General features: G+C 52.2%; 1 protein-coding gene across 4 annotated transcripts; it reads right to left on the bottom strand.

The window, feature by feature from the left end:
* Positions 1–1,371: 1,371 nt before the first annotated feature.
* On the bottom strand, positions 1,372–23,839 carry ANKRD13A (ankyrin repeat domain 13A). Of its 4 annotated transcripts, XM_063144126.1 has the most exons (16): positions 23,591–23,608; positions 21,200–21,247; positions 18,486–18,621; positions 17,593–17,717; positions 14,992–15,037; positions 14,583–14,726; positions 12,151–12,346; positions 11,275–11,341; positions 10,897–10,978; positions 8,908–8,969; positions 7,808–7,938; positions 7,475–7,632; positions 6,847–6,960; positions 6,284–6,435; positions 4,588–4,655; positions 1,372–3,326 (listed from the first exon to the last, which is right to left on the bottom strand). In XM_063144126.1, exons 4-16 carry the CDS (start codon positions 17,680–17,682, stop codon positions 3,143–3,145), a joined length of 1,494 nt encoding a protein of 497 aa, XP_063000196.1. In that variant the 5' UTR covers positions 17,683–17,717; positions 18,486–18,621; positions 21,200–21,247; positions 23,591–23,608; the 3' UTR covers positions 1,372–3,142. The 4 variants fall into 4 exon arrangements, with proteins under 4 accessions (XP_063000196.1, XP_063000195.1, XP_063000194.1 ...); XM_063144125.1 differs by lacking the exon at positions 21,200–21,247 and having other exon boundaries at positions 18,486–18,618; positions 23,591–23,839; XM_063144124.1 differs by lacking the exon at positions 21,200–21,247 and having other exon boundaries at positions 23,591–23,838.
* Positions 23,840–23,869: the final 30 nt, after the last annotated feature.

Below are 23,869 nucleotides of genomic sequence, written 5' to 3'. Positions count from 1 at the left end.
GGATTCCTCCCGCTCATTTCTCAGTGGCCCTGTTTTGCCGGCACTCGCCACCCGAGTCTGTTATTAGATGGAGTGGGACTGGCTTCAGCCAAGGAGGTTCCATTTAGCTGCCACGGCTAACGGTCGAGGGAGATGCATCCTCTTCTGCGGCGTTTGTCTTAATCCCCTCTTCCAATTCCGTAAGATAACGGCGCCCCTTCCTAGAGTTGGAAGACCTCAAGCCGGTAACTTCGAGGCTCGACTTCTGCAATGCGCTCTGCATGAGGCTACCTTTGTGCCTAGTCCGGAAACTTCAACTAGTTCAAAATATGGCAGCCAGGCTGGTCACTGGTACATCTAGGGGTGACCACATTACACCAGTCCTAAAATCTCTTCAATGGCTGCCAATTAGTTTCCAGGAGAAGTATAAAGTGTTGGTTATCACCTTTAAAGCCCTACATGGTTTGGGTCCAGGCTACCTGTGGGATCGCCTTCTCCCGTGTAATCCGCCCCACACACTCAGGTCCTCTGGGAAGAATCTACTTCAGTCAGCAAAGACTAGGCTGACCGGTATTACCCAGAGGACCTTCTCTTCTGCTGCTCCCAGACTGTGGAATGGCCTGCCGGAGGAAACTCGTCAACTCAACTGTCTATCAGCATTCAAGAAAGCTATCAAGACTTATCTATTCCGGCAGGCCTATCCAGTGAAATTTTAGAATGTTTTCAGGATGTTTTAAAGATGTTTTAATCATGTATGGTATGTTTTAATCCGTTTTAATGTGTCATATTTTATATCATGTTTTTATACTGTTTGTTTTATACTTTGAATTGTTTTAGTTTTTGTGAACCGCCCAGGGAGCTTCGGCTGTTGGGCGGTATAAAAATGCAATAAAAAATCATCATCAACAATATCATCATCTTGTGGCAGTGAATTCTGAAAGCTAGCCAGCAATGTGTGAACTACTTCCCTGGGTCTATCCTGGCCTTACTGCCAGTCAATTCCACGGAGAGACTCCCAAGTTCTCCCACTACATGAGAAGCCAGGGGTAGGAGTGCGAATCTCTCCACATCGCTTGCAATGACACAGCCATCGTTCTCCCTTGGCTGCCTTCCTTTCTTCTGAACTAAGACGTCCCAGGCATTAGCTGCTCCACCAAAATGGGAACCGGAGGGCTACGAATCCATTAGCTGGGGAGAACAGGGAAGGCGGCAGGTTTTCAGACCACCTCTGCCAAGAGAAGAGACGGGTGCCTCCCCCCGGGCACCTGACGGGGAGAAGCGAGTGCCAGACTAGCACGGGAGCGACCAAGGCCTGTTTGAAGCAGGAGAAGCGTTCCGAATTGCTTCGCTCCTGCGAGCACCCAAGAAAACCCGTCGTGCCACACAAAGGGCTCTTCGAAACGGGGAGGCACTCTTTTATTTCGGCCGCAGGTTTCCACCCGGGTTACAGATTTCACTCCAGAGTTCAGTCCCCGCTGTTAGTGCAACCGGACGACGACGACGCGTTCCCCGAGGGAGCACCACAGGGTCCTGTCCCTGCAGGGTGAGGTCTCCTGAGTACACCTGAGGCTTGCGGCGGGGAAGTTCGGAGCCAGGGCTTAAGTAACGTTGGGTAGGGGGGACGTTGATCCGCTTTGCTGGGCGGCCGTCGCCGAGGCGGACTGCGAAGCGAGGGTCAGCAAAAGTGAGTCCTGCACCAGCCCACTGATCAATGCCCGAAAAGTCAGCTGCGCATCAGCTCCGGAGGAGTGAGACGGTGAGGAGCTCCTGTTAACGTTGGCAGTGCCTGCTTGAGGCCTGACATTTAAGGCTGCACAGAGGCGGCGGTGGGTGAGTGACAAGACATTAAAGAACCACAGGCGTATCTGGAGAAGAAGAAGAACACACACCTCCCCCTCTAACCTAGGCCCCTCAGGGTGAGCTGGACTACAGCCCCTAGTACTGGGGATGCTGGGAGTTGCTGTCCCACACATCTGGAGGGCACCAGGTTGGGGGAAGGCTGTCCAAAAGGATTCTCGTGTGAACCCACATTTGCTCCGTCCCCCTGCCCCAGGGCACTTCCTGATTTGACGTGTGTGTGTGTGGGGGGGGGGGGAAGAACCTCTCCTTTCCTCTCCCCTGTCCCCAACATAACTTGGTTCTTTTTGGTCGGGGGCTGGGGGGGGGAGAGAAAGAGGATAATCATTCACGAATTGATCTTAAGGGAGGCGAGGCGTTGACACACCTTTCAACCCTGCCCTGTGGCTTGCGCTGACAAGGGCCGCAAAGCCTAGAGGCCGCAGAAATGCAGGCAACATAGATTCCCATATACTATTCAAGATACCAGTCTCCATGGCGGTTGAGAAAGACAAACGATGCTATGTTGAGAGAGAGAGAGAGAGAGAGAGAGAGAATATCTATCTCTACATATGCATTGTATTAAAGGCAACGTGGATTTTCCCTTTGGGTTGACAGAAACTGCTTACGACAGTCCCCTCGTCCTGTTCCTCGGTGGGGAATTCAGCAGGGATGGAGCAACTTCTCAATTTTCTTTCCTCATGCATACGCGCGCACACACACACACACACGCACACACTTACAAAGCACCAGTTAGGGTCGGGAAATTGGCCCGTAGGAGTGTAAGAAGGGACCGGTTTGGAACCGCTACAGAGAGGCAAACAACTGGGATGGAGATTTGGGTTAAAAAGTGAAAGGTAAATGGGGGTGGGGGTGGGAGGGGTGTTGTTTCCCTCTACAGACAGTGCTCCCCATTCCCCGGCAGGCAAGGGCTGTCGTTCACTGGCTTTAAAATGGGAATCAGGAGAGCTACCTGAATCTTTGGTAGGTAAGGAGGCGATTTTCCGCCCGGCTCAAGTCCGCCGACGGGCCACCGCCCTGCCCCGCAGGGCAACGAGTCCCCCGGCCCCTTTCAGAGAAGGCGTTTGGGGAAGGCAGTTCGTGGAGGGTCCCTTCCTAGCCCCATGCCTGCAGCGCAGGAGAGGGACACGGGCCTCGGCAGCCGACGCTCCGAGAGGCGAGGCGAGTTCTGTGGATGCTCGGAGTCGCCCCGGCTCGGCGCCCCGGAGGGTGGTTCTAGCGGGCCAGCCCTGCTCCAGCCAGCCCCGGAGGCCTCGGGGCTGCCCGGCGGCCGCCGTGCCTTTGGCGAGGAAGGGCCGCCGCCAAGCTACTTCTCCAGCAGGGAGCGCTGTAGAGCTCGCTGCAGCTCCGCCTCCTCGTCTTCCTGCCGCCGCCGCTCCAGCTCCTGCTGCTCACGGACCGAGAGCTCCATGGCCAACTGCAAGTCCCGGTCGAAGCTGGAGGACTCCCGCAGAGGGGTGGCGTTCTCCAGCAGGCTTTGCTGCAAGGCCCTGGGCGAGGGAGGAAGAGAAAGGGAGGCGCACCTCCCACTAGCTGCCCAAGGCAAGGCTTGCTTTTGGGGGGGGAGGCGGGATGAAAGCCAGGCCCCCACCCCTCTGCATGCAGGGAGAGCAGCGTCTTCGACCCGGGGTGCCAAGAATCCGCTTGACGGTCTATGGGTCACGGCTGCGGCAACTCAGCCAGGCCCAGGAAAGAGACCGCTGAGCCTCCTCAGCCCCGCCCAGACCGGCGTTTGCAGGTAGCCCAGCGGGACCCACGGATCGTCGTGTGGGCGTGGGAGGCATTCATGTGGAGCGGGGGGGGGGGGCAGCTGAAACGCCCCCGTCTCGGTCACTGCTGGTTATTTGTGTGTTTTCGTGGATCCTGGGCTTTGCCAGGCGTCCCTGGTAGGATTAGGAAAGGGCCCAACAGCCGGCTCGTCCTTCCCCAGGAGGAGAACAAAAACGTCACCCACAGAAGTTGCTGCAGCGGCCAAGACCCACGTGGAAAGGAGCGGGGGCGCTGCTGAGCCTTCCCCAAGTTGGGGCTTTCTATTCAACTCCAACTTCCATTATCCTCAGCCAGCAAGGTGAAGGGGAGGCTCCAACCTTCTTGCCAGGAGGGTTGGATGGAAAGCGCTCCGGACCTCTGGGCTCCCTATCCCCGTCTCGTCTATTCTACTCCACCTAGCCAGGACCACCCCCAGCCTCAGATAGAGGCGGCCTTGTGACCGGAGAGCCGTTGTTCTGGAGTTGCTGGGGATGGCGCTGGGGGCCTCCTGCCAGCCACCTCTGGGCGCTCTACTGCTGAGCTGGGCCCTCACCTGGCAAAGCCAGGGGTGGGACTACGCGATACGGAACACCGCCAGCCAAGCGTTGCTCCTCAACCAGGAGTGTGGAATCTCTTTCCATCCAAGGGCCAAATCCAAGTTCAGTGAAGCTCTGGAGGGGGGGCGGGGCATTCCAGTGGTGGGCGGGGCCTTAATACCAGTACGTTTTAGCTGACAGCTCCTACAGCCAGTAACGAAGCCACTTCAACTTTTTGGAAAGGGGGAAGACCTGCATAAAGGCTAAGAAGCCACCCAACGCCCAGTGACTGGAGGGAAAGGAAGCGTGGCCGTCTGGGGAACCCTGAAAGGGAGGGTTTAGGTGCCGGCCCTGAGTTCTGCATCTCTCTCCTAAACTCTGCAGGCCTTAGAGACCCTGCGGCCCTCGGCTTCTTTGCCCCTGTTGAGTGTTCAGCTCATTCTTTTTTGACGAGAAGCAACGTTACCTTTGGTACTGAAGGTTGAGGTCCTGGGAGTAAGAGTTGGCTCCATTCGAGTCAGGCCCCAAGGCCTCCTGGGAAAGACACCAAAACGGGCACAAGGTTTACAAGGCGAGGCACACCTGCTGGTCATCACCATTCGCACACACAGAGAGAGATAGCCAGTGTAAAGCTTTTGGCTCGCGTCAATGTTGTTATTGACCTGGTTCACATGACACGACAGCCCAACGTGGCTTAATTCAGCCATGGGTGCGGTTGTGTCGTCCAGGCGCCATTTCCACATTTTTATTTATTTATTATTTACATTTATATCCCGCCTTTTTTCCTCCAAGGAACCCAAGGCGGCATACATAATCCTCCTCCTCCTCGTTTCCATTTTATCCTCACAACAACAACCCTGTGAGGTAGGCTGGGCTGAGAGTCTGCGACTGGCCCAAAGTCACCCAGTGGGTTTCCATGGCAGAGTGGGGACTAGAACCCGGATCTCCCAGCTCCCCGGCGAACACTTTAGCCACTACATGGCAGCTTGCCGTGGGTAGCGCCGTGCAAAGCCAGGGCTTTCTTGAGCATTAGACAACACTCAAATAACCCTAAAACAGGTCACGGGTTATTTGAGGGTCAGCATAAGTATCTCGCTCTGCTGTCAGAGACCTCCAAATAAAAGCTAAGCACAATCAAATCTATACAGAACAGGATGCTGACACCACACAGGCTCTTGACAACAGGCCTGGCCGCGGACACTCCCTGCTCAAGCTAAGCGCCACCACGTTATGAGCCGGAGGTGAGGGACAAACACCACCTTTCTACAAACTAGGTGGAGAAAGAAGGAGTTCAACAGGAATGATTCCAGGAATAAAACAATGCGCTGCGAATTATAGGTGCTGATGGTGAATTAATGTCCGAACGGGTGTTATAGGTATATAACTGCAGATGATAAATGCCAAGGAGACACGTGGGATTTTTGTGGTAGTAAAACAAACTGAATAAAATTTTGTTTCAATGTTCACAAACTTTGTTTCCTAATAAAACTTTTCAGACCCTTGTTAAAACCTCTCATCCAATCCTTTCTCTCTTCTCATACACGCTTTCCTTTCTCCCACACCTTCACTCTGGAACTTTCTTTATTATCAGGATTGTTTAATATACACCAACTGACTATCTGCACACTACACTCAAAAGACAACCCTCTTTACCCTGATCCTCTAATTCTCCCCTCGAATCCAAGTACTTTAAAAACATCCCCCCCCCCACCGCCTTATCACCTCAGTAATTCCCTTATATATCCTCCTCACCCCTCCTCAGATATTCAATCTCTACTTACTCAGGTCAACATCCTAAACACAATAGACTTACAAATCTTAGACAAACATTAGGGAACTGACTTGCGGGGTGTAATGCCACAGACGCCATCCTAGGAAGACAGCCAACTAATGTGTCAGGTGGAAAACAAAGCGTCCCTTAAAAGCATTAGATGCTAAAACAGCCTCCTCCGACTTGGTCTGCACTAAACAAGGGTTGTCTAAAAGCAAAGACAGAGCCCGGTGGATCTCGCCATGGGTGAGCGGGGTTCCCCCAACTTCGCCCAGGATCTCTCAGGCGAAGAAGCTGGGCTAGGGGCCCGGGGCCAGCGACTGCCCCATCCTCACCCCGCTTCGCCTCCCCACGGGACGGGAGAAGGGACCCCGCTGCGCCAGAGACTCACTCTGTTCTGGGTGGACTCCATCAGGCTCTGCTGAATGGCGAACTGCATGATCTCGTTGTCTTCGTCTTGCACCCGCACGTTCCTGCCGTCATCCTGGACGCGGTAGGATTTGGGGATCTCGAAGACGGACTGGTCGACGACGAAGGCAGAGGCTGGAGCGGCCGAGGGGAGTCATTGGAGACAAGAATACCCAACCGTTAGTGTGCCAGAACACGCATCTAATGTTGGGGTGGGTGGGTGGGATCTGGGCCCCCTCCAGATTATTGTCAGACTACAACTCCCATCACTCCAGCCACTGGTGATGTTGGCCACTGTTCCTGCTCTTGATTTGGGCCCTTAATCCTCTTTCCAGCTGTAGCCAGAGAGCAACGATACGTACGTTTATTTGCTCTCCTCCATCCCTCCATTGTAGGCTGTAAGTTCCCTGGGGCAGGGAGCTGTCCTTTCGCTTTGCGTTATACGCACCCGCCCCCAAACTGCCAGACGTAGCCTGACCTGAAAACCGAATCACAAACCGAGAGGTTCCTCCCCGAAACCGCGGGAGAGCGGGGCGGCTTCCTCACCCGACGGCTGCTGGGCCCCTTCGGGAGCCTTGGGAGACGCCTCTTCCACGGTGCTGCAGCTGTTCACGTTTCCAAAGGTGATCCGAGCGTTCAGGATGTGGAACAAGGGGATTTCTGCAGGGGGTCAGGGGGAGGGACAGGAAAGGTTGAGCCAGCCACGGATGACCCTTGCCACCGTAGTGAGTTTACAACGGGGGGCAGGAGCTCAGGCCCAGTGGCTGAATATGGCCCTGTGGGGTTCCTCAGAAGGCCATCGCCCCCCCTTTCCCCCCAACTGGTCAATTCCTGGCTTTTGAGCAGTTTCTCCCCATGCTGAAAAACTGAAAGGCCTCTACTAAGGCTTCGTTACTGGCAGTAAGAGCTTAAAGCTGAAATACGTTGGTGTTTGGGGTGGGTGGGGCTTTTGCCATTGGCTCCGCCCACAGTGGAAAGCGGCCCCCGAGGGCCTCCCAGAAATGGAATCCGGCCCTCGGGCTGAAAGAGGTTCTGCACCCCCGGTTTAGAAGGTGCCCAAGATTACGAAGCAGCGTGCAGGTTGGTCCTGTTTTCGTAAGGCTTGGGCTACTGGCAGGGCAGGGCGGGGCGGGGCGGGGCGGGGCGAGCCTGCAAAGCACAAAAAGGGCCGTACCGATTTTAACCGGAAATCCGGGCGGGAAGTCTAAGGTGATGAAGTCTTTGAGTCGCGCAAAATGGGCGCTCGTCCTGGCCATCAGGTCGACAATGGGAGTGACCTGTTCCACGAGGGAGAGGGGGAACTCTTCGGACATCCACAGGTTGGCTTTGAACCTGCAAGAGAAAAGGGGGGGGTTGGAGAGAGAGGCGACGTGGCTCAGCAGGAGGAGACCCCGGTTCGCATGCAGGAGGGGCCCTGCCTAGTCCTTAACTAGCGAAAAGGTGTGTGCGGGGGGAGGGGCAGCCGAAAAGAAAGACGACAGGATATTCGACGCTGCAGTACCCTTACTTCTGAGTCCGAATGGTCACTTCTTTGGGTCTCCCAATGTCTCTGTCTTTCAGGTCAAATTGGGGGTTGAAATATTCTTCTGGCGTGATGGCAGTCGGGTTATTTGTCGTGGCGTATTCTGTAGTGAGGTCCTGTGGGAAAGAGGAGCACGGGGGGTGGGAAATTCCAGCAGTGCTTAGCGCTGGAAAGACGCACCAAAGTTAAGGAATAGGCATACTCCATGGCATAACAGTGAGTACCTAAGAGTACCTTAGAGCAAGAGTAGCTCGGACAAGAGTATCTTAGGGCAAACCAAGATTATCTTAGGGCAAACCAAGAGTAACTTAGAGCAAACCAAGAGTAACTTAGAGCAAACCAAGATACTCAGACAAGATACTCTTGGGCAAGAGTATTTTAGAGCAAACCAAGAGTATCTTAAAGCAAACCAAGAGTATCTTAGAGCAAACCAAGAGTATCTCGGACAAGATACTCTTGGGCAAGAGTATCTTAGAGCAAACCAAGAGTATCTTAAAGCAAACCAAGAGTATCTCGGACAAGATACTCTTGGGCAAGAGTATCTTAGAGCAAACCAAGAGTAACTTAGAGCAAACCAAGAGTATCTCGGGCAAGAGTATCATAGAGCAAATGAAGTGTCCTTCCCACATCTGTTACAGAATGATTAAATGAGAAGTCCTCTCCATGCTCTTACCAAAACGTAAGAACGCCATCTTGTTTTAGATGCATCAGAATTGAGTTTCAGTCCTTTGTAATTAAAAAGACTCAGCAGACCACCAGTCAGAGAGAACGTGTGTTATTTCGCCCCCGTCAGGAATGCAAGATTCCAAACTTCATTCAACAAAACCTAACACCTGGGAGTCCGGGATCCGCTCCAAGTTGAATGAGACAGGAGATCCTGAACTACATTCTGACCCCTTTAACCTACTGAGATAACATTTCTCCACCCTGACCTTCCCCAACCTGGTGCCCTGCAATGCCCACTGTTCCCATCCAGAGTGATGGTCCAACAGCACATCTGAAGGAAACCAGCCGGTCAAAACGTGGGGTACTGGGGCCTCTTCTGTGATTCTCACCAGATCCATCTCGAAATACGTTTTACTCACCTGCTGAGCACCGTACTCGTGCTCAATGGTTCCCAAAAAGGATTCAAAGGGGTTCCTCTCAGCTGGAAGGAAGGGAAGAAAGCGCATTAGCGGAGTTACGTCGGTCAGCCACGCCAACCCTCCACGCCAACGCCTTCCCGCTGAAGAACACTCAAAAGGGCAGACTTGCTCAAGGGACTCACGGCGCACCAGGGAAGAGAAATAACCTTTCGCAGGATTATTTCCAGTAAAAGGGGAGTTCTGAAAACGGGGTGGACCCTGGATCGCCCTTAAAACGACTTGGGGGGGATGCGTGGGGGGAGGGCTGGAATAGAAGGGGGACTCCCAAGGATAAATCCCACACTTTAAAACTCAAGGATAACTTTGTTAAGGAGGCGACCGGATGCCCTTTTTCCTCCTGGATCTATATAGTATATAGGCAGCCCCCATATTGTCAATTACTTTGTAGGTTTCCAAGTTCTGTTTGTTCCCTTTGACATATTTTTCGGCCTACTTTGTGAAAATATTGGAGCATGAAAAAGGAGAGCAAGGATGTGAGCGGAGGACTGGGGGGGGGGGGGAACAGGACGATTTGGCGGCAGACAAAACTGGCTTTGCAGCTGAGTTCCCCCAGGAAATGTGCCAGAGCCAGCGGGAGGACCGTGGGGGAAAGACAAGTCACTGTAAGCCCGATTGTCTGTCTGTCGGGATCACCGTAGGTTGCTCCGACGACAACCCACGCTGGGTAGCTTATTCCGCAGGGTGGGTTGTCGTGCCGTGCAAACTCAGCCAAGCGTTTTAATTCGTGACTCCGGGAAGTGGAATGGGGGAAGAATGCTGAAAGTTCAGAAATGGTTGTGTGAATTGGCTCTTAAGGACATAAGAAGAGCCCTGATGCTGGATCAGACCAAGGGTCTCTCCACAGAGCAGCCGACCAGCTGGTGACCAGGGACCCACAATGGGTGCAACAGCACCCTCCCACCCATGTTCCCCAGCAACTGGTGTATGTAGGCTTATTGCCTCTGATACTGGATCTAGAGTAAAAAAGATCTTTAAGGATCTAGATCAGCCTTCCTCAACCTGGGGCGCTCCAGATGTGTTGGACTACAACTCCCAGAATGCCCCAGGCTGGGGCATTCTGGGAGTTGTAGTCCAACACATCTGGAGCGCCCCAGGTTGAGGAAGGCTGATCTAGATCCTCTTTAAGGAACTAGAATTTTAAAAAAGGGAGTTGCAAAAAGAAAAAGACAAGAAGACAGTTATCCGGAATGAATGTTCTTCAAACAGCCGGAAGCAATCGCCCCCATTGTTAGCTCCTTGCTGGGACCCAGAATGGTTCAATTCTAGGCTGGTTCAAAAGCCGCAAGGAACGACAGGTGCCCCTTTTTTAGAACAGAATCCAAAGCACGGCACTTGTCCTGTCGCGCATTCCCTGCCTCCTGAATTCTGAAGCAACAGCAGCACGTGTGTGGAACTATGTCAGGATTAGTCTGGACTTAATTCTGGCCAGGCCTTCGACCAAGGGACTGGGGTTCGACGCCTGGGCTCAGGCCCAAAAGAGACGGGAGTGAGATTCCGACAAGGCTGTGTTAGTCCTGCTGCTACAGGAAGGCCTGGTTCCAGACGCAAGGCCTCCTCCGCCCCAGGCAACAAGGGAGAGGGCCTTTTCAGTGGTGGCCCCCTAAAATATGGAATGATCTCCCCGATGAGGCTCGCCTGGCTCCAACATTGTTATCTTTTCGGCGCCAGGTCAAGACTTTTCTCTTCTCCCAGGCATTTTAACAGCATTTAACAACGCTAAGTTTGTTTGTTTTTTTAACGGATCCCGGAACTGTTGTTTTTTAAATGGATACTATTGTATTTATACTGTTTATGGTTTTTGATGGTTTTAAATTTTGTATACTTTCTAACGTTCACTGTTTTAAACTTTTGCAAACCGCCCGGAGAGCTTCGGCGATGGGGCGGTCTATAAATGTAATCAATCAAATCAATCGAATCAAGTCATTTAACCTTTGTATCTCCTCTTCTCTTCTTCAGTCAAGTGTTCCGTTCTGATCTTGGTCACCACATTCACGTTGTTGGCCGTGTAGACCTAGAGGGAAGGAGGAGGAACCGTTTCAAGACCTGCCAAATCAGGGCAAGTCCAGACAGCCCGGCTCGTCCTGGAAGCCTCGGAGTAAGTTGCCAGCACCCACCAGAAGTGTTTGACTGAAACAAGCTCTTTCTCTCTCTCTCACACACACACACACACACCAGCCGGTATGGTCAATGGCCACTTCTTCATCCCTCCCAGCTCCCAAAAGGCAAGCTAAAGCCACCTGCTGGCAAGCGAAAGCATTTCACTGTATTCTATTTCTACACCTTGCCGGAGCAGTGAGGGCGTCTTACCTTGGCTTCGTAATCGCTCACCACTTCGCTCCTCTCCGTCTTCCAGACCCAGAAGCCGGACGTATTTCTGCAAGAGAAAGGAGGCGGTCTAAGCTCCGCCGTCACAAATGAGCCTGGCGGCCATGTCCAGAAGCTTCCTGGGATTTGCACAGGGTGGCATCCTTCCCTCCTAACCTCAGAATTCCTTCTGGACTTACTCCCGTCCTTGGGGGGGAGGGTGTGTCACAGATCCAGGAAACTAGCATGGCCCCTGGGGCATTGACCAGGGCAGCCTTGCCCAGCCTGGTGCCCTCCAGATGTTTTGGACGTCAGCTCCCATCAGCCCTTGCCAGCATGGCCAATGCTTAAGAATGCTGGGAGTTGCAGTCCCACACATCTGGCGGGCACCAGGTTAGGAAAGGCTGCTTTATGAGAAGCTGCTTATTCACACAGCGCAGAGTTAAACTACACAAGATGCTGGGATGGCCACCAGTTGGGATGGCTTTAAAAGAGGGTTGGATAAATTCCTGGAGGAGGAGAAGGCTAGCCATGGCTACTAGCCCTGATGGTTATGTGCTACCTCCAGTATCCAAGACAGTGATCTTATATACACCAGTTGCTGGGGAACATGGGCGGGAGGGTGCTGTTGCACCCATGTCCTGCTCGTGGGTCCCTGGTCCACAGCTGGTCGGCCCCTGTGTGAACAGAGTCCTGGACTAGATGGACCCTCAGTCTGATCAAGCAGGGCTCCTCTGGTGTTCTTATGCTGGAGATGTCACACACACACATGCAAAATCGCCCGCTGAGCTCAGGTTATCTGCCTGGATGCAGCAGGAGCAAGGAAGGGTTTGCTCCACTCGGGGGCTCGAAACCCGCCCCCCCCCGCCGCCGCCGTACCGTTCAAAGGCGATGTTCCGCGTGTCCAGGGAAGTGCTGATGATGGGGGAGGTGAGGCGCCGCTCCACCTCCTTGGTCTTCGGGGTCATGGAGTCCAGGGTCAGGCGCTGGATTTGTTGGGTGATTTCGAAGCGCTCCGTGGCCACCACCTGTTCGTCGTGGTTCACCTCGATCAGCTCAGCCCAGTTTCCCGTGTCTGGAGGGAGAAAAGAGAAGCTCCATCACCCAGGACAGGCGGGCTTGGCCTTGGGTTCCAGAACCGGACGCTCTGGGAACAGGAGCATCCATGTAAAAGGGGATCAAGGGCCACAGCCAAGTGGCAAACCAAAACTCACAATTTTGAAACAAACAAAACACATTACTATGTACAATGCAATTAGGATGTTTAATAGCATAACAGAAACCATGGCTATCTGATTCCTTACAAAAATTAAAGTTCTGGTCCCCTCAACCAGCAAAGCAACCATCATTACCTATCTGGCAATCCTCGTTTGGATCACTGCAATGCGTTATACGTGGGGCTGCCTTTGAAAACGGTCCGGAAGCTTCAGCTGGTACAAAACAGGGCAGCCCGTTTACTAACAGGGACTGGCCGGCGAGATCACATCACGCCAGTCCTTTTCCAGCTTCATTGGCTGCCAGTCCAGGTCCGGGCCCGATTCAAAGTGCTGGTATTGACATTTAAAGCCCTAAACGGCTTGGGGCCAGGTTATCTGAAGGAACGCCTCCTCCCATATGTACCTGCCTGGACCTTAAGATCATCCTTAGGGGTCCTTCTCCGTGAGCCCCTGCCAAGGGAAGTGAGGCAGGTGGCTACTAGGAGGAGGGCTTTCTCCGTTGTGGCACCCCGGTTGTGGAATGAGCTCCCCAGAGAGGTCTGCCTGGCGCCTACACTGTACTCCTTTCGTCGCCAGCTGAAGACCTTTTTATTCTCTCAGTATTTTACCACTTAATTTTAACTTAAATTTAAATTTTACTGTTTTAACTCTGTATTTTAATTTTATATCAATTTTGCTGTGTGGTTTTTATCCTGGTTGTGCTTTTTAGACTGTATTTTGTATTTGTGCTTTTAACCTGTTGGTTGTTTTATTATGGTTTTAATTTTTGTGAACCGCCCAGAGAGCTTCGGCTATTGGGCGGCATAAAAATGCAATAAATAAATAAATAAATAAATAAAATTTGAACTGTATACAGCTGATGTTTTTATGGTTGCTTTTCGATGACTGAAGAACACCACATGACCGTACACCACTTTTGTGAACCGCCCAGAGAGCTTCGGCTATTGGGCGGTATAAAAATGGAATAAATAAATAAATAATTTTATTCAGTGCCTTTGCTCGAGACATCTGAAGCAGTGCAAGGTAAAGCCCGCCTACTCCACAGCAAGCCTGGACCAACGCCGGCAACCCGGAGAGTTGGCCCCAAAAGAGAAGACGTCGTGAAATGGGGCGACAGTTAAGGGAGCCAACTCAGGCTGGTGGAGAGAGTCTGCAAGCTTGAGAGCTTCACAGAGTTCTTCCTCGGGCAGAATGGAAAGGAAGCACCTTTTCCTCGGCTGGGTGAGGCAAGACAGAAGGTCTTCAGTCGGGGCCTTTTCATTTTACTGAGAAAGAGGTGCCAGCCAGGGTGCCTGTACATGAGTCCCAAGGATGGCAGTCCGGCAGGTTATACTAGACCAGTGGTTCCCAAAGTGGGCGGTACTGCCCCCTTGAGGGCAGTGGGATTACATAGGGGGGCGTTAAGAGGCAAGGGGGCGGCAGGGGGGCGCTCGAGGTGGTCTTTTCCGAGAAGTGCCTCTCCAGAAGGTCTTAAAACCCAGGGACATTTTTATGGGAGAAGGTAGTTTGGTCCCAAGCCATATAGGGGAAGAATCCACATGTGTATTAATACCGTTTAAGAAGAGTCCGGTTAACGGTGAATTGAAGTGTTTCAAAAGCACTAAAACACTAATGAAGAGACACCCTGCTTGGTGTGCCCTGCCACGCTGGCTGCAAAACAGAGGCATTCGCTCTCTTTTCCCTCCCTCCCTTGGCAAGCCTGCAGGGGGGGCTTCCCATTTAAAGGGGCCGTGCGCAGGGGGCACCAGGCATGAGTTTGTGGAAACAAGGGGGCGGTTACCTGAAAAAGTTTGGGAACCACTGTACTAGATGCTTGTCCTTGAGCAGTCTCAGGTGCCAAGACTGGCCCTTGACCAAGATCTTAATGGGGAGGACGTGCACCAATACACCTCTCTCCTCCACACTATGAGGGTGGGGTGGGTGGGGGTCCTCTCTTCCAGCCCCTCCCACCCTCTGTCCTAAAAAGGTGGCCTGCGTCGGTGCAAGCCCTGCCTCCGGCAGCCCGGAGTTCCCCAGCCAGGTCTTGCCTTCCGCCACCCCCGCCTGGCTAGGCTCCTTGCCAGCCCGTCGGCCCGGCATTCAGACTCGGCCTACCTGCCCCCCTGAAGATCAGGCTGCGCTTCCCTCGCTCCCAGCTCATGTTCTCAAAGCCCAGCAAGGTGATGTCGACCCGGAGCTTCGCCCCGCTCTTCCAGATGCGGCAGACGTCGCTGGGGCAGACCCTGGAAACCAGCGGGACTGCCGGGGGGGGGGGGGGGGGAGGCAGAGAAAGAGTGAGAGGACAAGCGCCAAGGCAGCCCTATGGCAACTCCAGCGCAAGAGCCCCGCTGGATCAGATCCGGGGCCGGCCGGAGAGTTTCCCCAGAAGCTGCCAAGCAGCGCTCTAAGCAGCCCTCAGGCAGCGTGGGAATTGTAGTCCAACACAGTTGGAGGGCATCAGGCTGGGGGAAGACCGGCAGGCACTTCCTCAAACAAGAGGGAAGGAAGCTCAGTTCAAACTTACCCCAACTGGTGAATTCCCACTTCATTTCCACGTAGAAATCGGGAGTCTAATGGAGAAACATGAAAGGGAAGTACAGCGGATACAGCTTAGGGCACAGGCTGTAAATCTCAACACGTCATGTTAAAGCGGACAACATGAATACACCATGCCCAGGGATCCACTGCCTCAGGACGGCCATCAGCGCAATTCTAGACATGCCAACTCTTAAGTAATCCTCACTTGTCAGGCAGTTACGTGCGGGATTGTAACCTGAATACTTTGGGAAAGAGAATTGGGTCAACGCAGAGAAGGAAGGTGAGTCAGGGGCCAATAACCACAGCAGCTAATGGGCTGTCATCACAGCCTGCCTCAGCCAGGAATTGTTGGGACTGCAATTCCTGCTGGCTGGGGGATTGTGGGAATTGCAGTCACACACCTCTGGCAAAAAAACCCCACCCTTTCTAGCGCGCTGGATTTTAAAGTTCTCCGATCGATTTACTGCTTCTGGGAACTGCGTCAAGAGCATCGCTATGACAGAATAAAAGCCATAAAACAATAATGCGCCAATAAAAACCCCAGCGTATAAAAACACCAACAAAAGAAGGCAAAGATTGAAGCTGATGATTCTCAGAAGCCAGCTGCCACGAAATAAAGGCGGAGCGAAGACGTGGACTGGTGGGCCAGAGTCAAGGCGGGAGGCATCAGCTTAGTGCTTCCCCAAGCTAGCATGCTCAAACTTCTATGGGATTTCATCCTTTTCTAAGAGCATATAATTCGTCGGTCCGGTCTAGATTGTCTGTGCCTGCTCTGACTAGCCTTGGCTCTCGGGGGCGGGGGGGGGGAACTGAGGTGAAGGTTTCTCCCTGCCCTCCAAGTTCCTTCTTTAGCTGAGGTTGAACCCCAGGCGGCCTGTGGACAAGCAAGACCTAACCGCTGTGACCCGCCCAAAGCTTTGAAACGAGGGAGGCTGCAGGATTAAAACAAGAGGCGGCATCGTCTTCAACAAAACTCACACTGCCCCACCTTGCCAGCCAATCTTTGAGAAGCGCCCGGCCATGGCCTCGATAAAACTCTGCGCGTGGCGGATCCTTTCCATAAGCACAATTCTAACGTTCTCACGGAGGGGAGGGGAGGCAGGAAAACAAAGAAACCGTCTTGCAGGTGGTTCCAAACCATGGGGCCTCAGATATCCTTGGACAACAACGCCCATCATTCCTGCCAACTGGGCCCTGCTAGCTAGGTTTAACAGGAGCTGTAGTCCAGCCACACCTGGGGAGCCAAAGTTATGAACCACTGGGGTGCGTCATTGTGATGTTTATGCGTTAAATGTAAATATCTGCAAAGTTAATGATTTATATTACGCATAAACTTAATATAAACAGCCCCACTGGCTTCCAGTCTGTTTCCGGGCACAATTCAAAGTGCTGGTTATGACCTATAAAGCCCTATATGGTTTGGGTCCAGGTTATTTGAAAGAACGCATTCTCCCTTATGAGCCTGCCCGTGCTTTGAGATCTTCTGGAGAAGCCCTTCTTTCAGTCCCACCATCTTCTCAGGTGCGCTTGGTGAGAACATGGGAGAGGGCCTTCTCGGTGGCTGCTCCAGAGCTCTGGAACTCTCTTCCCGGGGAAGCTAGACTGGCTCTCTCCTTGATGGGCTTTCGGAAGCAAGCCAAAACTTGTTTGTTCCAGCAGGCCTTTGGAGAATAATCCAGTCCTCCATCTATGTTAATGTCTAATAATTTTGTTGTGTATTTTAAATGTTTATGGTTTTGTTCCCCCCCTCCCATGTATATTTTAAACTTTGTAAGGCCGCCTTGAGGCCCAGCATTGGGCAAAAGGCGGGATACAAATAAATATCATCATCATCATCATCTTGTAAGAGAACGAACTGACAGAAACCAATACGCTTATGTACACGCATTTACTTATGTGAATAAATTCTTTGTTTATTTGTTCAGTCGCTTCTGACTCCTCGTGACTTCATGGACCAGCCCACGCCAGAGCTTTCTGTCAGCCGTCACCACCCCTAGCTCCCCCAAGGTCAAGTCTGTCACCTCCAGAATATCATCCCTCCATCTTGCCCTTGGTCGGCCCCTCTTCCTTTTGCCTTCCACTTTCCCTAGCATCAGCCTCTTCTCCAGGGTATCCTGTCTTCTCATTATGTGGCCAAAGTACTTCAGTTTTTCCTTTAATGCCATTCCCTCAAGTGAGCAGTCTGGCTTTATTTCCTGGAGTATGGACTGGTTGGATCTTCTTGCAGTCCACGCCACTCTCAGCATTTTCCTCCAACACCACATGTAATAAATTCTAATTACATTTAAAAACAACTGGTGTGGTCTGTGGAGGCGTGAGAGAGGAGAGAACCATTAATGGTGGCAGCGGAATGGGAAACTGAGGGCCAGGTTGCTGGGCTGTGGGGCCTGAAGAATAAAGGCAGGAGAAAGGAGCAGCTGCAGTAGGCCCAAAGCCCCACACACGTCATTGGCACAGGGGGAGTTGAAGTGGCCCTGGTGCTAGTTGTGTGGATAGGCCTGTCAGGCAGCTTGTGGGCATCTCAGGTGAAGCCGGGACGACACAGGTGAAAGCAGGACATCACAGACACTTGAGCCCCTCTGTTTACCTCATTGATCTTCTGGAGCAACTCTGGGACCCCGCCAAGGGTTGTGGACGTCTGATGGTAATCCCGGTGTTGCAGGACCATGTGGACCATTTCCGGATCCCCAGTGCTGACAGCCTCGTGCAAGACTGCAGGAAAGAGGACAGAGGTGAGCTAGGGGAGAGGCTTAGGCCACGCGGCAGAGAGCTGCAGCCAGAGAGTGGGCGTTGGGTTTGGTTGAACAGGAATGTGAAATTTAGCTCCTGGTTTCCAATACTTCTGTAATCGCCGCCCCTGTGCCTCAGACGCTCCCAGGCAGGCCCATTTCTTTCTAGCAAGAAGTGCAATGTCTAGGCCCGGTGTGCGTCTCCGGCTCAGTTCAGACAACACGTTTCTCAACGGTGTTTTAGAACTCCACGGTGGAGTTGTTACACCACCGTTGAGAAATGTGTTGTCTGGTGGGAAAGCCCCACGCAACGGTGCAGTTTTTTGGGGAAACGCTCCATGCAGAATATCCACGCTGCACAGAGGAGAGTTCCTGCACAAGGGTTGTGTGGAGTTTTCCATTGTGTTGCGTTGACTTTTCCCACTGGCTACAGAGTTCCCCGGCAAGAGTGGTGAAAGGAGCGAGTGCCGCTCTAGGAGAGCCGCCGGGATTGATTTTTTGCCAGCAGTGGCTGATGGGATACCATCGGGAGGACCGGGGGAGGAGAGAGGGCAGAGGAACTGTCAATCAAACATGGCGATGAACCCTGTGAGGTGGGTTGGGCTGAGAGTTCGTGACTGGCCCAATGGGTTTCCATGGCCGAGTGGGGACTAGAACCCAGATGTCCCGACTCCCAGTCCAACGCTCTGGCCACGACGCCACACTGCCTCTCCCTCACCCCACACCGTAGCGCCAAGTGGAAGCCCCTTACCTGTCCATCCCTGCGCGTTCTCTTTCGTGACGTCCGCCTTGTGCCGCAGGAGGACCCTGGCAGACTCAATGTATCCCAAAGAAACGGCAAGGTGCAACGAAGTCCGCCCGCGGGGGTCCCGTTGCTCCACATCCTGCTAAAAATCCAACAGGTAGAGCTCGCCTAAGACAGCCGTCCCAGCCGACGCCACGCGCCAGGACGCACGGAACTAAACACAGACCGGCGAGGGGTGCTTCATGGAGCGGTACGGAACGCGTCATGGAACCTACACAGGCAGCTTCAAGGATGCTGCCGCCTGGCTTATTGAGACACACAGACAGGCAAGCTTAAAATGAGACAGCAATCCCCAAGGGAAATCAAACCAACCTAGGCAAGGCGTGGACAAAACTGCCAGCCCAAACGGCAGCTCACTGGGGCAGCCGGGGGAGAAATAAAGGACAGGGTTTTGCCTCTTCCAGACGTTCCCATGAAATATGTTTGAGAACCAGAACGGGGTGGATTTCACAGGCTCTTGCACCTCTAACGCTGCCTTGCACACAGCCAGACCATGGAGCCCAGAGGTGGCTACTCAAGACCGGCAGCCATCCGGATCTCAGCCATCCCTACCAGAGACCATTTCAGCCGGTGATGCCACAGAGCGTCCTCCCCTGATCTGCAACTCCAACTGGCATTGGCCATGCTGGCTGGCAATGACGGGCGTTGCAGTCCAACACACCTGGAAGGCTCCAGAACCAGAGGGGAAGGCTGCTTTGGACCTAGCCTGGGGCTTTGTCTCCATCACTGAGCAAGAGACCCTCTCGGCACTGCTGGTGAAACCACATGCAGTGGCGAGGAGCCAGCCGCAAGTTCCCACTCGGTCTGGTCTTCCTCCGTTCGTATTCAAAACAGAGAGCGACAGGAACAGCGCCGGCTGGTTCCTCCACGGTGCAGCCACGTACGAGGTCCCGGCTGCCATTTGCAAATCGTCTGGGGTGCGCGTGCGTGCGTGCTTGGGAGTGAACGGACAGGCCCGAAAAACAAGCCCCTTTCCGCTCTATTGTTTCTTCTATGGTGGCCTCCTCCAACCAGGAGTTATTCTCCCACACATCCAGAGAGCGCTGGTGCCGGGAAAGCTGCCCTACGGGATCCTCTCCTACCAGGTATCCCGGCAGGACGAAACCTCCAGGCCCTGCAAAATGGAAGGTGGGAGGCACTCCTATATGCTTATAGCCATGTACTAAGATGCCTGACACCGGCCTTCCCAACTTTATGCCTTCCAGATGGACAACAATTCCCATAATCCCCAGGCAACGTGCTGGCCAGGCACAATGGGCATTGTAGTCCCAACACATCTGGAAGGCGCTGTAAGGGAAAGTCGATAGACTATGCTGAGTAGGGGCTCATGGGTGATGTAGTGTGGGAAGAGGGTTCTTTCAGTTGGTTTTAGGGTTCCATAAAATGTCAGGGATGCCAAGTAAAGGGTAACTTCTGGTCAGGGGAGGAAAGACAGACACCAGCTCCAGACGATATCAGTCAAACGGCCTTGAGCGATTAGGCAGCCCAGGGAAGGTGTGAAAGCAGCCCGGAGAACAAAGCCCAGAGGAGGGGGAAGAGCGGGCCCTGGGGAGATAAATTGAACCTGCCTTAATCCTGTGGTGGTCGGCTGGTAAGTTTATTGTTTTAGCTTGTTACTGGGTTCTTCTACTATGCATGCATCTACTATGCATCTACTACTTAAAAGGTTGTCCGACAGAAGAGGGCCAGGATCTCTTCTCGATCCTCCCAGAGTGCAGGACACGGAATAACGGGCTCAAGTGACAGGAAGCCAGATTCCGGCTGGACAGCAGGAAAAACCTCCTGACTGTTAGAGCAGTATGACAATGGAACCAGTTACCTAGGGAGGTTGTGGGCTCTCCCACCCTAGAGGCCTTCAAGAGGCAGCTGGACAAGCATCTGTCAGGGATGCTTTAGGGTGGATTCCTGCATTGAGCAGGGGGTTGGACTCGATGGCCTTGTAGGCCCCTTCCAACTCTGCTATTCTATGATTCTATGCTTTTATATTTTATTAGTCTATCCCCATGTATCGACCCGTAGTCTGAATAAAGGTCTTAAACCTCACTTTGGTGAGCTTATGTGCGTTTTGCCTGGGGCCCGTGCTAAATCCAGTAGACGCTGACCAGAAACGCTGCCCGTGCTTCTTTACAGGCACCAGGTTGGCGAGGTTGACCTACGCGGACGGCTGTTCCCCAAAGTCTCAGGCAGAGCGAGACCTTTCTTCCAGGCCTTGTTCCGCAGGAGCCTTTTCAACCTGAGACAAGGCCTGGCGTGGAGCCTTCTGGGTGCCAAGCGTGTGCTGAGCACCAGCCCCCACGCAGCTGGCAAACTTGTTTTTTTAAAAAAAGGAGGATCCGGCGTCCCAGCCTCTGCTTTCTGTACCAGGAATTGCTGTCACCCTACGCGGCTACAAGAGGATGCTATGACAGAATGCCAGATACGCACGCACACACACACACACACACACAGAGTGAGTGACAACCTTTACAAAGCAAACTTTGTAAAATGTCTGGTGATGTGATGGAGACAGATGGCCGCTGGGATGGCATCCGCGCTCCGGGCGCGCACACACACACACACAGAGGACGATGAGCGCGCTCGACAGACCACTACGAAATGCAAACCACACAAGGCGGAAAAGAGCCACGAGCATGCAAACGGCAACACCGCTCCTGCCTTACCTAGGTCTTTCACTACTAGCTTTAGAAATCTGAAACTGAAGAGAGCATCTATCACGAAGGGAAAAGAGTAAAAATCAACAGTGAGCCAAGGAGGAAAAGTCATCAACACTTTTAATACTACTGCTACTTATTGCTGTGTGCTCGTGCCTGTCCCTAACGCTGTTTAAGGCCATTTGGGCCAACGAACACAGGCCTAAAATTAATACATACACACACACACGCACACACGTTAAAGAGTGGGAGAAGCTGAAGTCCCAAAGTCATCAACTGACAGTCAAATTTTTCATTAACTGATTTTCTGCCTTACAGGTGATTAATTCACCAACACAGCTTCAAGGTATCTACATATTATCAAAACCTTACCAGGGCTGCACCCCATTGAGTAACCCTACCAAACCCAGTGGGAAGCATGCAGAGAACGCAGCTTTTAGAATCTTTTGAGGTCAGCCGTGAGGTGTTATCAATATATAGATTATTTAAGCTTAATTTATAAATTCTTCTTCTTCAACAGGTGTTAGGTCTAATCCTGTACACACACTTTAAGTTGGCGGTGGCCCCTCTGAATTTAGCGAGAGATATTTCTAAAGGGCCGGGATGTTAGAAAAAGTACATTTTAATAAACAGAAGCTACTAAGCCGAATGCAAAGGAAATGTCTTATTTTGTATTTTCTTTACCGTTCTAGATTTTAGCTACACACCAAAACTTCATAGCTCCCAGTGGAAGATCTTACACTGTATGCTCCTGTGGGACCTGTGGTTTTATTTATTTATTTATTTATTTATTACATTTTTATACCGCCCAATAGCCGAAGCTCTCTCTTTTAGTCACAATAATAGCAACCACAATAGCAGTAATACAGATTTGTTACACGTGAGTTTTAAAAAAAGAAAACCATGTTAGCATCTCTGCTAGAATTATTAGTTCCAGGGTAGTACGGGCTGGTCTATTTTGGCTTCAGAAGTCAATGAACACCCACTCATTTCTAAGGCAACTCCCTCTGCCTTCAGAACTTGCTTAATTTTGTTCAAAAATCACTCTTCCTTTCTGGTAGAGGGAAGGAAGTGAGAGGTTGGCCCAACTTCTCCAAACAGAAATCACGTCTCGTTACTTGCAAGGACCGGCTTTTGCTTGAGGAGGAAGGAGCCGTGGGTTGTGCAGAGAAGGAAGATTGATTTGCCAGGGTGGTGGTGAAGAATGGGGTCTCACTGCCCAAATGAAGTAGTTCCAGCAACAGTACAAAACAACTCAACTTCTGGCAAAGGGTACCGGCCTCCTAACTTCAGATGGTTAAAAGCAAGCAAACACACCCTGTATTCACAGCTGCTTGGCAACAACTTCAAAACTTTTCCAATTTCCTAGACCCTGCCCTAGAGATCACCCCCAAAGAAAGGATGCAAAAGCCACATTCTTGTAGGAACAACTGTGTGACATCAATTGGGCCAATATCCTGCCCTCTCAATGTTGCCTGCTACGTTGAGAACCTTTTCCGTTGCCAGCGTCTTTGGCTTTCTCATAATACTAATTTTAAAAGCTACAGGTCTAAATCGCCTCTCTCACCCCGTGTCTTTTTACGTGCCTGCCAAGAGGCTTGGAATACGATTCCATTTGGTTTCTCTGTCCTTGTTTTGTATTTCACAAGGATTTGTTTTTCAGATTATTTCCCTTTTATTTCAGGGGTCTTCAAAAGCACAGCCTGAAAATCATGAGTTTTATATGTGTGTATTATTATTATTATTCATTCTTAATTACTCTTATTCATCTGTCTCAGATCAGCTCTGTAATATGTAACTAAAACTTGTTTATGAGCCTGAAAGAACTAGTTTCCCTTTCAGTTCCATTCTAAATACGAAAACAGTCACACCTAAAAATGCATAGTTCCTGTAAGAGTGTCAGAAAAACCTTCAAACCTGGAAATAAGTTGGATACCTGGGTGGGGGATTCATTCTGGGACAGCCGACCCACCCCCCTGTAACACTTTTTGCCCCCAACTCACCAGCATATTTGCATATATCAAAAAACACCCCACACTCCCCCCAATCAGGGGGGCTTGATAAATCCGGGCTTAAAATCAGGGGGGCTTGATTTCCTTTACTCAAAGAAAATCTGGGAACCATCAGCCCCAATTAGGCACTCTCAGCGGTGCCCCCCAAAGCAGCCAGATGGGGGTTCAGATCTCGGCTTAGCCGAACTTGAGCCGACGGCTCTTTCTCAGTCTGACCTACCTCACAGGGGTGTTGTGGGGATACAATGGGATTGCCCCCATGTACGTCACAGTGAGTTCCACAGAGAGAAGAGAGGATGCCAGCACAATCGACAGGCACACAGACGTAGCCCCCCAGGATCCCCCCCCAAAAACCCAGACCCCCAGCTGCTGCCCCCCCCCTTTTTACCTTGTTCTCCAGCACTTTTTCCAGCTGTTGGAAGTCATTATTCCAGACTAAGCTGTGCAAAGGGAACTGGCCGTCGGCGTCCCCCGAGGAGGTCATTCTGTGCCCCCCACCTCCTTCTCTCTAGTGCAAGGGGGGCACAGTCCTAAAGTGGGGCAGGGGCTTCCTAGGCAGGCCACCCCCACCCCCACTCCTGGCAGGTCATGCCCCCTTCAAACCACTCTGGGGTGGGAAAGGGCCTGGCAAGACCCCCGCCCCAATTCAGATACCACTAAGCTGACC

The sequence above is a fragment of the Elgaria multicarinata genome, chromosome 18 (genome assembly GCF_023053635.1).
Source record: "Elgaria multicarinata webbii isolate HBS135686 ecotype San Diego chromosome 18, rElgMul1.1.pri, whole genome shotgun sequence".
NCBI lineage: Eukaryota > Metazoa > Chordata > Lepidosauria > Squamata > Anguidae > Elgaria > Elgaria multicarinata.
This window is presented reverse-complemented; position numbering and strand designations above follow the sequence as displayed.